Below are 18,536 nucleotides of genomic sequence, written 5' to 3'. Positions count from 1 at the left end.
TACAGAATAAACCCTAATGTAATAACATTTAAAGTGTAAAATGTAAATTTGCCATATAGCTGCATGTAAAGGTGCTGTTGTGTTGGGGTTAAGTGACCTAATTTAAAAGAAATATAAATTAACCTCAAAGACATGTCAAGTTAAAAACCCAAATGAACAACCTGACTGATCTAATTTGGAAAACTGCTACATGTGATCATACAACAGCTTGTTGGCTATTTGCACTAAACACATAGTAATTTCAAGTAGCGCAAAATAAATAAATAAATAAATAAATAATAAAAGTAAGTAATTTCTTTGCACTAATTGTATCTATCTGACTAGTAAAGATATCCTCGAAGGTCCAGGAAGAGACTTTTTGAAGTGGTCACAATATGAGCTGCAGATGTCATAGTCGAATTGCCAACCACATCTATTGCCTGTTAAATACACATTAGCACTTTATTTCTTTTAAAGGTGCCGTAGAACGTCTTTTCAAAAGATGTAATATAAGTCTAAGGTGTCTCCTGAATGTGTCTGTGAAGTTTCAGCTCAAAATTCCCCATAGATTTTTTTTAATTCAATTTTTTAACTGCCTATTCTGGGGCATCATTAACTATGCACAGATTAACTGCGCGGCCCCTTTAAATCCTCCCCCTCCTTGCCCCTCGAGATCTCGACTATTATACAGTGCATTTACAAAGTTCACACGGCTAATATAACCCTCAAATGGATCTTTACAAGATGTTCGTCATGCACACTGCATGCATGGATTGGATTGTGTAAGTATAGTATTTATTTGGATGTTTACATTTGATTCTGAATGAGTTTGAGGCTGTGCTCCATGGCTAAAGCTAACATTACACACTGTTGGAGAGATTTATAAAGAATGAAGTTGTGTTTATGCATTATACAGACTGCTTGTGTTTAAAAATGAAAATAGCAACGGCTCTTGTCTCCGTGAATACAGTAATAAACGATGGTAACTTTAACCACATTTAACAGTACATTTGCAACATGCTAACGAAACATTTAGAAAGACAATTTACAAATATCACTAAAAATATCATGCTATCATGGATCATGTCAATTATTATCGCTCCATCTGCCATTTTTCACTATTGTTCTTGTTTGCTTACCTAGTCTGATGATTCAGCTGTGCACAGATCCAGACGTTTTGCCCTTGTGTAATGTACTGAACATGGGCTGGCATATGCAAATATTGGGGGCGTACATATTAATGATCCCGACTGTTACGTAACAGTCGGTGTTATGTTGAGATTCGCCTGTTTTCCAGAGGTCTTTTAAACAAATGAGATTTATATAAGAAGGAGGAAACAATGGTGTTTGAGACTAAATGTATGTCTTTTCCATGTACTGAACTCTTGTTATTCAACTATGCCAAGATAAATTCAATTTTTAATTCTAAGGCACCTTTAAAAACACCTCTTTAAGTTGACACTGTGTGCAGTCAGAACAGGGAGAATAATGGGAACAGAAAAGGTGGATTCAAACTTGGTTCGGTCACATCAGAAGTTGATTCCACTGTTATTCCACATCAACTATCTCACTTACTAAATGAGTTTTAATTTTGTCAACCAGACATTGGTGTAAATAGACATTCTGTAACTTGTAGTTTAGAGAAGACTGAAATAAAGAGCTAGTTGAACTGGTTGTGTTTATACTGTAGATGGACTTGCTATCAGTCCAGTCTTTACTTCATTTCCTCTGAGATGAAGAGCTGGAATGAGAGCAGAAGATACTGTAGAGACAGAGGAGCAGACCTGATCATCATCAACAGCATAATGGAACAAGTGAGTGTGAGTATTGGTCATGTGTCTGTTGTCACTGTATGATATTAAATGTGCTGATGTTTAATATTTTTAGGAGTTTGTGAACAGGATTTCTGGTTATGTACAAGTCTGGATTGGTCTGAATAAAGTGGAGGGCAGATGGAAATGGGTTGATGGCAGCACACCAAACTCTGAGTGAGAAATCACCGATCTGATTATTATCTAATGATTCTCACATTCAGTATAATTTCACACAGAAAGTAGCGTCTAACGCTGATCTGTATTTTCAGGTCCTGGGCATATGGAGAGCCAAATGGATATATAGGACAGTACTGTGCTCTAAGTTATTACTCACGGTGGTATGATGATTTATGTGATCGTGTTTATAGATGGATCTGTGAGAAGAGTATTTTACCCAGTGTACTGCCCTAAAAACATAATACACTTTGTTATATCCAAATTTAACATTGCAATAATTTCTTGAACTGCTGATGAAAATTAAATATATTTCAATAAATACCTGAATAGTACTTTACAAACACACATGCATAATTAATTGGCCTAATATTGGACAGCTGTTTGTTTTGTGTTTATTCTGTAATAAACTATCTTTAAACTCTTTGTTTTGAATACACATATATTCTTTATTATTAATTCTAAAATATTCCCTCTCTTTCTCTCTCTTATATATATATATATATATATATATATATTGTCACGAAGATACTCCGTGACCATGTGCGGACTATGGGGCACGTTCCCTCATTTTACATGTACATGCACACTTTCTACATTTACACTGACCAGGGATTTTGGGAAGAGATATGTTGGGGGCAAAATATCTGGAGTTGTGTAAATATATAGTTATTTCTGGTGGATGTATGTTGTCTGCATTATGGTATCTTCCATAGGTGGGGCCATGACGTTAAGATGGCCACCGGAAAGGTTCAGTGGGGGGTGTGGTAAATTGGCGTGAGCGTGGTCGGAGTACCGCCACTTTTAAGACTGTTTGGTGTCATTTGTTGGTATAATTTATTATTTATTTTTGGGTAACACTGTTGGGGTTTTTTTTGCATCTTGGGATTTATTTATTTTTTTCTCTTTTTTTTTTTGTGAAATAAATTTTTGGGCGTCAAATGGAAATTCAGTTGTCTTCGTCACCTTTAACCGCAAGGTTCATCCACGACATATATATATATATATATATATATATATATATATATATATATATATATATATGGAATGAAAGTCTGAATATATGGAATGGAATATGGAATGTAACTTATATTCAATGAAAACTGACAACTGACATCATCAAAGCACCATCTTGTGTTTTTCATTTGTGATTGTTCAGATGTTGAACTATGAGTGTGTCAGCACGAAATCTAGTAGCAAGAATTTTAAGTAATAACGAATTAATAAACAAGCTGGCGAATGCAAGTACGGGCCAAAATACTGGAAACTGGACTCGATACGCTTCTAATGATGAAGAAATCCGTTCGCTATTTAATCACGGTATACTTAACGTGGTAAACCTCACAGGCCAAGTTCCTGTTTGTCCGGCAACAGAAAGAAACATGCCTTCCACCTCGACATCACAGGGACCACACACACTATCTCCTATCTGCAATCTGCACCTGTTCACTAGAAAGGGTCCTAGACACAAGAGGTAAGAATATAACAACCCTAGGTATTTATTTGACACACTGGCTAAGTTAACACGAATTAAAGCTTCAACTTCTGATGTTTCCAAAGAGCACAGCAGTAATGACTTTATGAACTTCTTTACTTGCAAGATTGATAATATTAGAGAGAAAATTATAACCATGCAACCGTCTACTACAGTATTGTGTCAGACAGTGCATTATAGTGTCCCTGAAGAAAAATTGAATTCATTTACTGCTTTAGGAGAGGAAGAATTATCTAAACTTGTTAAATCATCAAAATCAACAACATGTATGTTAGACGCTATACCGACTAAGCTATTGAAAGAGATGCTTCCAGAGGTCATAGATCCCCTTCTTAATATCATTAATTCATCTTTATCACTAGGATACGTACCAAAAACTTTTAAGCTGGCTATTATTAAACCTCTTATTAAAAAACACAACTTGATCCTAGAGAATTAGTCAATTACAGACCGATTATGATTATGATGGATTATGATGGTAATAGGCACTCAAGCTAAAATTAGTTTTGTGCCACTGACAAGTGCTTCCGATCTTCTTTTTGCTCTGAATGGTATGTGAAAAATACATGAGGTTTGCCACAGACTTGTCCCACCACCTACATCACAAATTAATGTTTCTTCAAGTGACAAAATTTTACCGTACATATTTACAGCGGGTCTATTCGAAAGGGATTAGTATTACCTGAGGTTATTTTTCCTGACATTTTTACAGAATGTAAAAGTCACGGTAATCTTTACTGACGTTGTTCGTAATGATTACTGAGATGGCACATTCAGACGGGACTAAAATCACTGAGAAGCTCTGGTAATAATTACTTTACCCCCACCTCCCCATGTAAAACTAATCCTGTCCGAATAGGGCTTTAGAAAGAAATAGTATCTGTGAGGATTTCCAGTCAGGATTTAGACCGTACCATAGTACTGAGACTGCTCTCATAAGAGTTACTAATGATTTGCTCTTATCATCAGATTGTGGTTGTATCTCTCTATTAGTGTTACTGGATCTTGGTGCTGCTTTTGAAACTATTGATCACAATATTCTTCTAAATAAAATGATGTTGGCATTAATGGAATTGCATTGTCATGGTTCAAATCATTCTTATCTGACTGTTATCAGTTTGTACTAGTAAACAAATATCGTCATATCGATCACAAGTTCAATATGGAGTACCGCAAGGCTCAGTACTAGGACCGTTGCTTTTCACTCTGTACATTCTAATTACTTACAAAGCACTAAATGGTTTAGCCCCCCAGTACCTGAGCGAGCTCTTAAATCATAATAATCCTTCACGTTTATTGCGATCTCAGAATTCAGGCCAGCTGATAATACCTAGAATATCAAAATCAACCGCAGGCGGTAGATCCTTCTCCTATTTGGCACCTAAACTCTGGAACAATCTTCCTAGCATTGTTCGGGAAGCAGACACACTCTGTCAGTTTAAATCTAGACTAAAAACGCATCTCTTTAACCTGGCATACACATATCACATTATCAATTTATATTTTCAAACCCATTAAAGGATTATTAGGCTGCATAAATTAGGTCAGCCGGAACCGAGAACACTTCCTATAACACCAGATGTACTTGTTACATCGCTAATATTAGTCTTTCTGTTTATCCCGAGGTTTACCGCAGTCAGCTGGAACAAATCATCCATACCGGCGTGATGAATATGATCCTCAACTGGATAGAACAATACAATGTTTTGGTCTGCCTGCATTGATACCACTGTATGCAAACTGAACTGAGCTGGTTGATGACATCTGTTTACTCCAGTGCTGATATAGATCTGCTGAAATTGAAAACTTGTGTGTTCTTTGGTTGTGTGTTTAGTGTTACCCAGTATTCATGTTGATTGCCAGTGTTGAGAGATCTTTAATCCTGTTGAATCTGAAAACCTTTTTGTTGTCCTGTTAAAAGTAAATGCTTTCCTGTAAAAGTATTGCTTTCCTGTAGCTCAGTGGTTAGAGCATAGCACTAGAAATGCCAAGGTCATGGGTTCGATCCCAGGGATTGCACTCAGATACAAATGTATAGTATAATGCAATGTAAGTCGCTTTGGATAAAAGTGTCTGCCAAATGCGTAAATGTAAACTCTGAATTCCCTCTTGATACAGCTAGTGAGTTTCTACTAGGCCTGGGCGAAAAATCGATTGAATGACTCAATTTGAATTTTTTGTTGCGGGCGATTTAAAAAATAAGTAAATCGAGTTTTTGTGTAATGGCGCATTTTTGGCTCCCCGGAGCTTCCGTAGCGTTAGTTTCACATAGCAGTATGGCAAGCAACAACAACAACATCATAGCACACATGAAACAGCAACAGAAAGTGACAACATGGCTACCGGTGAGAGTGGGAAGTTTGTTCCCAAGGAAGGAATAAAATCATCTGTTGTTTGGAACTGGTATGGGTTTGCTGTGACAGACGTAGAGCAAGAGACCCCACGCTGCAGCATTTGCCTAAAGCCCATCGCAGTCAAAGGCAGCAGCACCACAAACCTATTCCAACACCTGAAACAGAGACATCCAGCCGAATATGAAAAATGTTCCGAGACGAACAAAACCGCAGTGACCAACAAACCTTCGCTAAAAAACAGCTAACTGTAGCCGAATCTTTTGTACAAGGCACCGCATATGACAGGAAAGGGGCACAATCACCGAAGCGGTCGCTTTGCACATAGCCAAAGACATGGTACCCATATATACCGTGGAGAAGACGGGGTTTATTAATTTGATTAAAACCTTAGACCCCAGATATGAGCTACCCAGCCGCAAGTACTTCAGTGAAGTCGCCTTGCCCCAGCTGTACAACAACACACGAGAGAAAGTCAGCAGAGAACTGGGGGAGCTGTCCTTTTATTCGGCAACAACCGACATGTGGTCCAGTCGGACTATGCAACCTTATATGAGTTTAACGGTGCATTTCATTAACAATGCGTGGGATTTGCGGAGTATTTCCCTTCAAACGTCATACTTTCCCAAGGACCACAATGGTGAACTTGTTGCCAAGGGACTGAGAGATGCTCTCGACTGCTGGAACCTGCCTGAGAATCATCTATGCTGCATGACAACTGACAGCGGCACCAACATGATTAAAGCCCTGAGAGTGAACGGATGGCCAAACCTCCAGTGCTTTGGACACAAACTACACAACGCTATTGGTAAGTCTAACAATAAGTAAAATACAATATTCAATTTTGACAGAGCACATATTATCCTCCTCCAAACCGCAGTCAAGCTAGATGACGCTCGTTTTTGCGTAATACTACTACTACTACTACTACTACTGTCATTTAGCAGACGGTTTTTTCCAAAGTGACTTACATCTAGGAGAACAACACAAGCAAGAAATCAAATAGGGTCCAGCATGGATGAGTGCCGGTTAGATTGCTGTGAGTCCCGTCGGACACAGGTGCTGCCATATAGGGCTAGAGGAGTTTTTTTTTTCTTTCTTATTTTTTTTTTTTTTCAGTCAGCCAACCCAACATTTAGTCAAGCTGACTTGACTACGAAAAGACAAGTGTCTGACTACTTGCTAAGTGCTGTACGTGATTTATTATTATTATTTTTTTTTAATTAGGCCTAGCCAAAAAACAAACAAACAAACAAACAAACAAACAAACAAAAAAACAACTCTGCAAAAATGTTTCAATATGGCATGTCATATGGCAAGCCTGTTATCCATCTGTATAAAACCAATTTTTTGCAGCCTGAGGACAACGACACGGAGCTTACCAATACTGGGATACCTTGTTGACAAATACAGTGATCCTGTCAAGGATGAGCTCTTGGACATGGCCTCTCTGATGGATCCAAGGTTCCGGACATCCTACATCGACCCAGACAAGGTGGAGAAAGTCAAATAAGAGCTGTCAGTGAACTTCTGTCTTTCCCCGCTGACAAAAGCACACCACAGCTTGGTCCAGTTGTGCAGGTGGACCAGGAAGAGGCAAGACCTCAGCCAGACCCCAAGAGGAAAAGACCTTAGCAACCTTCTTCAAGAAGAGTGTTGTTGTGCCAACTGACTGAACTGGCAACCTATCTGCTCTTACCAGAGGCAGATCCTGACACTGATCCACTGCAGTGGTGGAAGAGCAACAAATCGAACTTCTCAAGGCTCAGTCACCTGGCCAAGAAATACCTGAGTATCCCTGCAACAAGGTGTCCCATCTGAGAGGCTTTTCAGTGTGGGGGGAGGAGTTGTCACATGCAGCAGAGCTTGCCTCAAGCCAGAGGCAGTGGACAGGCTGATTTTCCTTGCCAAAAATGTTTAAATGTTATTGACAGCAACTTAAGCACATATCTCATGTTCTGCACCTCAACCAAAATGTGATTTTTCTTTCCTGTTCATACATTTAGGGACACAAATGGCATGGTTTATTTTTTTTAAAGCAAAGCACTTTGCACTTTATCAATTTCAGTTGGAGTTGATGTATTATTTATTTTGCACATTTTGTACTCTGCTAAATTTTTGTTTACATTAGTATTTTAGAGAGGTGTTGCCTCTTTATGTTGTTATTTAAAATTCTATGCAAACTGCAATTAAAGACAGAGTATTTTTTTCTGTTTTTGGTTTGAAAAATGTAATTCTGCTAAGAGTAAGATGCAGTGCATGTTCATGCCATGTATCCCTGTATGTTGTTGCATTGTTTGGGCTAGATACAATGAAAAATGTCACTGTCTAGTTTTCCTCAGATTTGAATGTATTGTTAATGCTTTAGAAAATGGTGCTACTCTCAAGGTGAATGTTTGTCTCCTTTTAGTCTAGACTACAAAGTGTGACTTAAAACACAGCTGGGACTTTGATTCCAAGAGGGTGTTCATTTATTTATTATTCATCCCAGAAATGGGGATTACATTTGTCTTGCTTTTGATTAAATAAAAGCAAATTTTGCTTTAAGTTGTCTGACATTTGTACTTATTGCTTTCCTTAATAAGTAGGGGGGGAAATCGGAAAACAAAATCGTAAATCGAATTAAAAAAAATAAAATCTGAGATTTTATTTTTAGGCCATATCGCCCAGCCCTAGTTTCTACTCAAATCTATTTCTTTGTTACAGTATAATAAGCCATTGTATCTTTGTTTAATGGTTGGAAGTTGTAGGGAGAGGGTGCCAATTTCTTTTCTATCTAATGTTTATCCCTGTTTTAGTTAGTAAGGGAGTTGTGGAAAGCTTGTGTAGTTTATTTCTTTTAATTTACCTGAATAGGTAATTTAGTACTCCCTCTATTAGTAAGCTGATGTTTTGTTTGTTGTTTTGGTCTGTCTTTCTCTTGAAGACATTTAATGTTTCTCTTTTCTTGTGTACATTTATTTTATGAAATTCAGTAAACTGTTTACTTTGCCCCAGAATTATGTTACGTCTAAAGACGTATTCATTGTGTTGTATTGGGTGTGTGTGTTGGAGTTGGTGGTTTGTTTGTTTGTTCTCTCTCTCCTGTTCTTTTTCCCTCTCGTTATGAGACAGGTGTTCCAATCAGATGGGTTCAGTCCGGTCGTGGGTGATTGGATGTTGACGAGAAGGAGTGAGGATATAAGACGTGGTGGAATACTGGAGAAGGGAGAGAGACTTCCTTTCATCGGGGCAAACACTTCCTCCCGTGGCCCAGACTCATTTGTTGTTGTAGTTCTTGTATATTGTGTATTAGTGAGTGAACTCAGTATTACAACTTAGGTGTACTCTTTACCAGAGAGAGAATTGATGTTGTTTAATATTCTTTGATTTTGTTTTTACGTTGCCTATGTTTTCTAACGTTTTATGTTCTTTTTTTTTCCTTTAAGGGAATGTAGGGGGAGGGTGCCATTTTTGTTTGTACTTCTATCTTTTTCTCTTGGTTATGGCCAGGGAGGGAGAGAGGGAAGATTTGTGTATTTTATTTGTGCGTTATCTTTGTCCAGGTAAGTTAGAAAATTATTGGGTTAGTTAGTTTGGGTTTTGTTTGTTATGTTGGCCTAGCCCTCCCCTGAAGTTTTGTTCCCAATCCCTTTGTTAACGTTCTGAGATTCTTTCTATTAAAAAAAGAACTAATTTGAACTGGTGTTTGTGTTGATTCTGGGACGGGAGGTTGAATTGCCCTGGTGCTCTCTCCAAGACTTTTTTTTTATTTCTTATTTTGTTACTGGCTCCCCTCCCCTAGACGGGTAGTTATGTAACAATTACAACAATTGCTTGAGTTGGTAAGAGGACTGAAGTGATTCCTCCATGTTTATTTTTACTAATGATATCATTTTCAATATAATCATTCTCATATTTCTCAAGCTCTAAATTTTGTCTCTAGAACAGTACGCATGCCGTCTGATTTAACCTTGCCACACAGGTCACACGTGCACTGAATGAGTTTTGCACTAATCAGTTGTTCCACAAGGTGGCAGCGCTGGCCCGGCCGTTGTTTCACAGTAGAAAACTAAACTAGAGACAGAACAACAACAACAGATGCCCACATTAACCAGCGCTTGTGTGAGGGGGTTATGAGATGACCACAACTTTAATTTCAAAGATAACAAAACATTTTATTGGTCATAACATCTGGAGAAAAATAGCACAGACACTGATCAAAGATGAAAAATGTTCTAGTTGTGTTCACCTAAATGTTCACCTGTAGAAATTTGTACTGATTTGAATATAAATTCTTTAAATATAAAAGCCATTTGTGTGAACTTGTTATTCTACTCTTATAATGATGTATCTGACTGTGTGTGTCTGTGTAGAAGCCTGTAAGAGAGTTTGCAAGTGCGAGCCTCTCTCTTGAGCTGTGAAAGAGGGGGGTTGTTCTTACGCATGCGCTCATTTCAAAAACTCACTAACAGTCTTTGGATTCTCAGTCGACGAAAAAATCCTCTTTAGCACCTTTAACCTCTTCCACTCTGAGGCATTTTTTAGATTTCCGCCTGAATTTGACATACCAAAGTTTAAATGTTCACCCTTCACACATACAGTGAGAGAAATGTAAAATATTGGTGTCATTGTAAAGAAAACCCCTCAAAATAACAAAATCAGACTGTTATACTTCAGAAATTACATTGTATGCATTTAAAATACTGTAATAAGCACTTAAAAAATAGGCGATTTTTGTTTTTTTTGTTTAAAATCCTGTTTTTGAAAATCTGTAAATCAGGTTCTGTTTGCTCTAGGGACCTGCTGATTGTTTTCTTTGATTCCACTAGGTGACAGCTTGTACTAGAAAAAAATATTTTGAATCTATCATCTTCTAAACAGAAGTTATTGAAAGGTAACTGAAGGGAGGCAAAATTATATTTTAGCGTATGCAAGTGTTCTTTGGATTGTCCTTTGCAAAAACAGGTTTTACAGACTGCATTACCCCAAAAATCCTATTTTTATTATATGGTATAGCACTTTATTTTATTATTTATTGATTTTCTTCATTTTCATCTTTGTCTCTGAGATGCAAAACAAGTACTATGCTAAAAAGCATAAAAGAATGAGATTTTGTTTAGCGTTTTACACTTTTTATTCTCCTTTCAGGTGACATAAGACAGTATAACATATAAAATAAAATGTATGTGGTCTTTAACAATGTAAAACATGATCTACATCCTCCACATTTTTATCATTCTGTGCATCACTATAATATGTTGTCCCTTGTGTTGAGAGCATCACCTTCCTCTGGCCTGTCTTGAAGATGTGAAGCTGAGGACCATCTGTTCCGGTGGTCCAGGATCTCATGCAGCATCTGAAACAAAAAAATAAAAGTTGTTAGTTAGTTGTTTACAATATAATAATATGCATTTTACGATTTCAAAATGTAGATTTACTCAAATGACGATTTTATTGAAGTCTGCATGCTTGTATACTAATATGTATGAGTATGCATACTTATACGCAGTTTCGTCAAATGTTTTGTCAAATGTAACAGTTTATTGGCTTAGTTGCTGTGCTTTCCCATTTCAAAATAATAATTTTATCATTAAATAAGCATTAGCATTGTAAATGCAGGAATATATGAGCTTACCAGTCAAACGCAGGGTCCTCTCGTCTCCCTCGAGAAAAGCGAGCTGTCATTTTCGCCGAATCATAACACGGCGTCACTGGTCCATGCCTCATCACTTTCAAGTACTTCAAAAACGTTTATATCGGTGCCATTGGTGCTTTTCCCTCTCCATATGCCATTTTAGAAGTCAAAACAATACACAAACTATGAAAACACATGCAAATCTTCCATCAAACAGCTCCTCTCATCACTCGCGAAGCGATCACACGCCCACCACGTGAAACTGAAGCGCATGTGTGTGTAAAGCTGCGGTGTGATCCCGCCTGTCTGCCTCAATGATTTGTTGAATATCTCGCCATCTGATTGGACTAGAAGCTTGATTGACATGTCCCTGGACAAATAGGATCCTCAGCTTTATACACATGCCTGATATGTATATCATCGTCATCACTGAAGGAAGCCAGACCGTTTGGATGATGGTGTGAAGATCGCGTGTTTCTTCATTCGTCTCCATTTTGTGTTTCGGACAACCGCGATATAACAGTGGATTATTTACCAATATAAGCTCACAGAAAAGTGAAAGTAGGCTCATTTGAAAGAAAACTTCATAAGGTAAAAGATGATATAGAGTTTGTGGCTGATTTTATCTTAGAGAAGCATTGAAAGGGGTAGAAATGTGACGTTTGTGTTTGTTTTTTCCACATTTATCAAATTTATTGCGCGATTCTTTTGAAGATCGTTCAAATGATGTTGTGAAAACAATAAAATAAACTATATAGCCGAATTCCTGAGAATGAGAGCTTTCTTCTGATATATGACATGTCTGTTTTATGAAATATGCGAAAAATTCATAATCATATTTATATTTCCTCATCGTAGTCAAGGGGAGGGCCGTTTTTGGCATGATTGTATATTTAAGCTTTATCTTACTAATTTGTGTAACATAAACACAGAAGTCATTATATTCTTTGTAAAGATTAGATTCTAAGCTTTCAAATGGTAGGCCTACCATATATGGGTTGGTAGTATCTGCAGAAATCTTAAAACAAAATAAGTGAAAATATTATGACGTCGTTTCGGCCCGCCCACGGGCCGGCAGAGTGGAAGAGGTTTTAATAACAATATTTCACATTAACATGGTTTTAAACTTTAAAAAGCTCCAAATGGAGCGATGCCTACGGAGATAAATTGGCTCCGCCCACTTCCGCCCTCAGGCTGTTACCGTGCGTTCACACCGCCGGCGGCGAGAGCGTCAACATTCGCCTTGGCCGCCCTGCCAACAACGCTGTACTGTTCGTTCAAACCGCCGCCGACGGGAGGGTCAAAGCAGAGCCAAAGTAAATGACAAGTCGCGTCAACCAATCGGAAGCCTCTCAAGCGAGGACCTCTACATTCTAATTGGTTGCCGCCGAACCGCGTCATAGCTCATTACCATAAAGTTAACCTGATTTCAACTCTCCTCGCCGCTCTCACCGTCCTTTGACGCTCTCGCCGCCGGCGGTGTGAACACACGGTTAGTCTGGCGCTGTCGTCCTCAGACTGTCATGACGTATGGTTCTGCGGTTCTGCAGTTAGTCCTATCTCTTTAAAACTGAGAGTAACCCTGATCCGCGGGCATTTCACGAACATGATCGAGCTTCCGTTAGCGGATCATATATATATATATATATATATAAATATATATACATATGTGGTAATTTATAGCTTTTTGGTGTAATGTAGCATTTGAAGATGCACCAGACGAACTGTGTTTTGGTGTCAGTCCTGCTGATGATCGCTGATGGTATGTACAGGCTATTATTAGCGCTCTCTCTCTCTTCAACAAAACATTTTTAATGGTCAATTATTTTTTATTTCGATTCCTAAACTATATATTATTTGGCTTCAATGCCCCTTAATCATGACTGCCTTTCGTCGTGCTGCTTTATAAGACTTTATGCGACTTTATGCGGTCTATAAAGTCGTAAAATTGACCACTTGCAGTAGCTGACAAATGGCTGACTGGAAACATTGAAAAATATAAATAACATATTGGATCAGACCAGTGCCTCTTGACAAATTAAGAAAAAAAGCACTATATAAATAAAGGTGACTTGACTTGTTGCAAATTTTGTTTACTGTAGCCTATACAATATGCATTTTTTTCTCTAACTACATTATCTGGATACTGTTCTCCATTTTTTGATGTAGTGTCTAATGAATGATCTGCTTAAATTATTGACAGATGTGTGTTTGATCTGAAAGCAATGTTTGATTTTGAGAACAGGTGAAATTGTTTGATTTTGCCAGAAGAGTCAGGGGTTTTGTGAATGTAGTTTGAAGATTTTGTGTTTAATGTTGTGAGAAAATGGGTGATGGCAAGAATGATGCTACCATTAAAGGAAAGAATATAAATACAAAATACAGTGCTCGACATTAAGCCTTGTTTTGTGCTTGTCCTTTGGACAACTAAATTGGCAATTTACGTGTCAGAATAAAAAAGTAGCTTGCCTGGGAAAAAATAGGATTATTTTGTGCAACATTCTTATCAGTGTTTTATCAGCAGTGACATATTTAAATCTGCATATTTATGTTATTTACCCTGTTTTTTTTTTATCAACCTTTATAATCTAATTAAATTAACGTTTCATCTTTTATTTCATATTCTTACATTTGATACATTAAAATAGTTAGACACTATAGGGCTGTTACAAAGAATAAAAGAATTTACACTGAAAAAGTACAACTACATTTTCGAATATACAATGTTGGTGGGAAATTTATACTTTTAAACATGAAATTAAACTGCCAGTAGATGGCAGCAAATGACTGTCTCAATGAGTGAGCCACTGAATCATTTATTCACACTTTTCAGGCTGAATCAAGAATGAAGCAGTTGTTTATGATTGGGCCATTGAATCTTCACTCAACCGATTCGTTCAAAACGCTGAATCATTCGAAACGGCTGAGCGTAGCTGCGAGATGCGCTGGTTCTGCTTTGTTTGGAACTATTTTCGCTGCTACAATAGAACAAAAAACAGGCAATATTGTACCTAAAACATGAGTAATTAATATTAACTACTTGTTTATTGAACTGTTGTATGAAATTCGTGTCAATGTCAATCGAGGTGATATTCAGGAATTCAGCACTTTCGGTCATGTGATGCTCAACTTTATCATATGCTGTAAATAGCAAGATATAAAAACCACACATGTTGAATTTTTATTGCAACATGATAACTGAGTTTCTTTGTGTGAGCATTTTACAAGTTACGTGAGCCTCAACAGTGCAATATCACTGCCGACATTACGAGTATCCACTATCAATCGCTAAATGAATCATTCTTATGTTTTGGTTGTTATTGACATTTTAATCAAGCTACTTATCTGGTCAGCAATGTTACCTCTAATTTTTTTTCTCGCTGAGCAAAACTTTTCTCTGTTGAGCGCACATTTTGGCCACCTGAGCAAAAACATACTTTATATCAGACCTGTACAATGAACGTAAACACACACACACAAAAATGGTTTTATCATGCAACTGTAACATTTAACTTTAATGTGCCGTTTCTGTTTTATTGACCCTTGATGTAACTTAGCGATTTATTAAATAATATGTTTGAAAACAAGCAGTTCAGTCACTAAATTAAGCACATTTTAGGTTACTTGAGATTTTTTCACATTGCTGTATTAACTGTACCAGTCTTTAGCAAGAAATTCTATTAAAAAATAATTTCTGTCCTCCTGCAGGACAGTTCAATTCTTTATAACAATATAATATGAGCAGTTACAATGATGGTTTGGGACAACCATGTGTTTTTGTACAATCAATTATTAGCAACAGACAGTGTTAAACCATCAAAATTACATGTTTATTGCTTATGAATTTCCCAGATTTTATATACCAGAAGGTTAAGATTTTTCGTGGCAAGGAGCCCTAAACAATCCCCTTGTGAGATCATTTTTTTATAAGGCTTACATTATAATAGGCAAGGCAAGGCAATTTTATTTGTATAGCACATTTCATACACAATGGTAATTCAAAGTGCTTTACATAGCTGTGCATAGCTGTGATATGCAATTTGGTTCTTTCTCATTATTTGGCTCAGTGGCAGCATATATAGGTTGAACAGAAGGGGTGCAAGTATTGAACCTTGAGGGACTCCGCATGTCATGGATGTCCACTCAGACTTATGGTCACCGATACTCACATAATAACCTCTCCCTTCTAAGTATGACCTGAACCATTTAAGGACCATCCCAGAAAGCCCAACCCAGTTTTCCAGCCTGTCAAGAAGAATGTTGTGATCGACAGTGTCAAACGCAGCACTGAGGTCGAGAAGAACCAGCACTGATAATTTACCTGAATCTGTGTTAAGGCGAATATCATTTATTATCTTTATGAGTGCTGTCTCTGTGCTGTGATGCGGTCGGAAACCAGATTGAAAGTTATCAAAGTATCCATTCAAGCTTAAGAACTTGTTAAGCTGATTGAAAACAACTTTTTCAATGATCTTGCCTATGAAAGGAAGATTTGAGATTGGCCTGTAGTTGCTCAATATGGTGTTATCCAGACTGCTCTTTTTCAGGAGGGGCTTAACAACTGCAGTTTTCAGGGATTTTGGAAAAGTCCCAGAGAGAAGTGAGGCATTTACCATTTCTAGGAGATCTGCTTCTAAACAGTTTAACACTCTTTTGAAAAAAGATGTGGGAAGTGTGTCAAGGGCGCAGGTTGATGTTTTAAGGTGCTGTACTGTTTCTTCCAAAATTTTACCATCAATTGCTTCGAAATGAGACATAATAGCTACTTTCTGAGGTTGTGATCTGATCTGTTTGCAAGCTACACCTGTGGTGGGTGTGTGATTGTAAATGTCTCAGAGTTTTGTTAGCATTCTGTGCCCATCATACGTTATTTCCACCACTTTTCATTAAAACATGACGTTTTATTTCACATTTCTTTTCGTTTCGCGTTGCCTCTCGTATTGATGTATTTAGTCCGCAAACATTACAGTATTCTTACCGCGAGGGCCAGCCAGCTCACACCAGCTCACACGCGCTCAATCGTTCTCTTTCTATGAAACCTGTAAACCTCATTCACCGGTTCCAACTCTATAGCGACAATAACTATATAGCGGTTGTCCAGAGCACTGCAATTATTTCTCATTTAAATACTACAATCATTTTCATGTCTGTTCTCTGCGCAGCAATTATTTCTTCTGCGCGGCCACGGCTTCAGGAGTGCGCGGCCGCGCACGCACGCAGCTTAGAGGGAACATTGCTGGTCAGGCAAGTAAAATTCACTTTCACTTCAAAAAATCCACTTGTCCTCCAGTCCTGGACAAGCGTATATTGAGCCCTGCAAACCTATGTGCTGGGGCTCAGCCCCGGACGGCCCCGGCCCACTTTAACCCCTGGGTGATGGTTTCCAAAAAATGTGTTTTAGCAATTGTGAAAAACTGTAAAACTAAGCTTGCTGTTTACGCCACTCTCCCACATCTCAGATCTGGCTGTTTCGTAATTTTGTCTGGCCCAACCAGACAGGGTAAATTTAATATAAAGTTTTTTCCATAGTTAGTCATATAAGGAATAATTGAGTCATTGAATTATTACAAAATAATGAATACCCAAGGTGGTAATGCGGACATGATGTGAAGTGGAGTTTTTGTTTTTGTCAGGTTTTTGTGCCTAAAAAACTCTTGTGTGTAGGAATAATTTCTTACGCATCTCATCCGAAGCCTCTATTGCAAATTCCAAAACATCATTTTAGAGCTAGTAACGGAGGCTTGAGCCATTAGAGAGAGAATAGGCATATATCTGTGAATTAGCCTACCTGAGTCTGTGCATCTCTAATGGCAGCAGTGTCTCTAAGTTTATCTACCTCAAGAACCGCAGTTATTACCTCGCTGGTGAGAAATGTCAAATAGCTTTTAAATTGCTAAATTATTTTACTGATTAATTCATCAGAGCAGCACTGATATTTATTAGCTTGGTCAGTTGTCGTTGTGGGTTTTGTTTCTTTTGCGGTTGTATAACTGAAATCATTTGGCAAAGTGATATGAAACTGAGACCTGCAAGAACTACTTTAACTGCGTTTCCCTGAAAATAATTGCACACCTTAGAACATTGGTCAACTAATCAGATGCGAGCTTTCAACAGCCCTGTAGTATAAACTAAATCAGCTGATTAAACAGACAGCTCTAATATTTACAGATGTAGACACAAATCGACTTTCTGCTGCCGTAGCCTGCTGTATTTTTCTTGCATGTCTTGATTGACAGAGGTCTTGTCCAATCAGCGTTAAGTATCCCATTCACAAAATATACCTATATCTTTTCCATTTTGTCTATCTTGTGTTTTCTGACTTGTTATTTTGTTTACTGTGGTAGGGTTAGCCTGTTGTGCAGTGATAATTAGACAGACTCCAGACATTGCCTTTGAATATACTTTAATCACAGCCAGAGCACCTCGTATCAATCACAGAGAATCCCACCAACAAAAGGAGTACAACAGTTTTTATAGAACAGGAGCATGGCAAAGGTGACATGATTTATTACATAATTTTTCTCCACTATTATTGGTTCTTCATATGTATAATTCAGCCAATCCATCTGTTACTAGGTAAAAGCAAATCTGGATTTCTTGATTACAGCAGTTTGTTACTCAAAGTCATGATTTTATATATTGAGACAACTTTTTTTGCGTCATTTCCCTTTCAGATATGATCCAGACACACTGACTTTGACCAAAGTGTTGGACATTTGGATTTCCAAATTATATAAATGTTAATCCTGCAAGAAAATGACATTTTAGTTATGATTAATTAAAGTTCCATCACAATACCATGGCCTAAATCCAACAAAAGATCAATCTAATGATGCTATAATTTGACGTTAATCTTATGATGTTCATTAGATGTCGGCTGTTGGTTACTAGATACCATGATTTAAAACCAACACAGTATCAGCGTCAGCTGTCGTCATATTCTACATCAAACTCATGTTGACAATAGACGTTGTTTTGACATTGAATTTCGGTCACTTAAAGTCAAAATTTTTTAATCAAATTGCAACATCTAATGATGTCAACCTGGTCTCATGGGAGAGACGTACCAGTGGGCACGTTTTGGCAAGACACAAAATTACGTACCG

General features: G+C 37.6%; 1 protein-coding gene and 1 pseudogene across 12 annotated transcripts in view; both read left to right on the top strand.

Moving 5' to 3' along the window:
- The window catches only part of LOC137015311 (zinc finger protein 729-like), a 343,783-nt pseudogene that overhangs the window by 196,386 nt on the left and 128,861 nt on the right, over positions 1-18,536 (top strand).
- The window catches only part of LOC137015327 (uncharacterized), a 65,763-nt gene continuing 59,856 nt past the window's right edge, over positions 12,630-18,536 (top strand). For 10 of the 12 annotated variants that reach the window (XR_010893948.1, XR_010893944.1, XR_010893940.1 and 7 more), the window contains exon 1: positions 12,630-13,192. Coding sequence is in view for 3 of the 12 variants with exons in the window: in XM_067380229.1 (XP_067236330.1) it covers positions 13,141-13,192 (52 nt within the window). In the remaining 9 variants the exon portion in view is untranslated. Of the gene's footprint in view, positions 13,193-16,592; positions 16,675-18,536 lie in introns of all 12 variants that reach the window. The other 2 variants (XR_010893945.1, XR_010893946.1) reach the window with 2 other exon arrangements.

The sequence above is a fragment of the Chanodichthys erythropterus genome, chromosome 3 (assembly GCF_024489055.1).
Source record: "Chanodichthys erythropterus isolate Z2021 chromosome 3, ASM2448905v1, whole genome shotgun sequence".
Classification (NCBI taxonomy): Eukaryota; Metazoa; Chordata; class Actinopteri; order Cypriniformes; family Xenocyprididae; genus Chanodichthys; species Chanodichthys erythropterus.
This window is presented reverse-complemented; position numbering and strand designations above follow the sequence as displayed.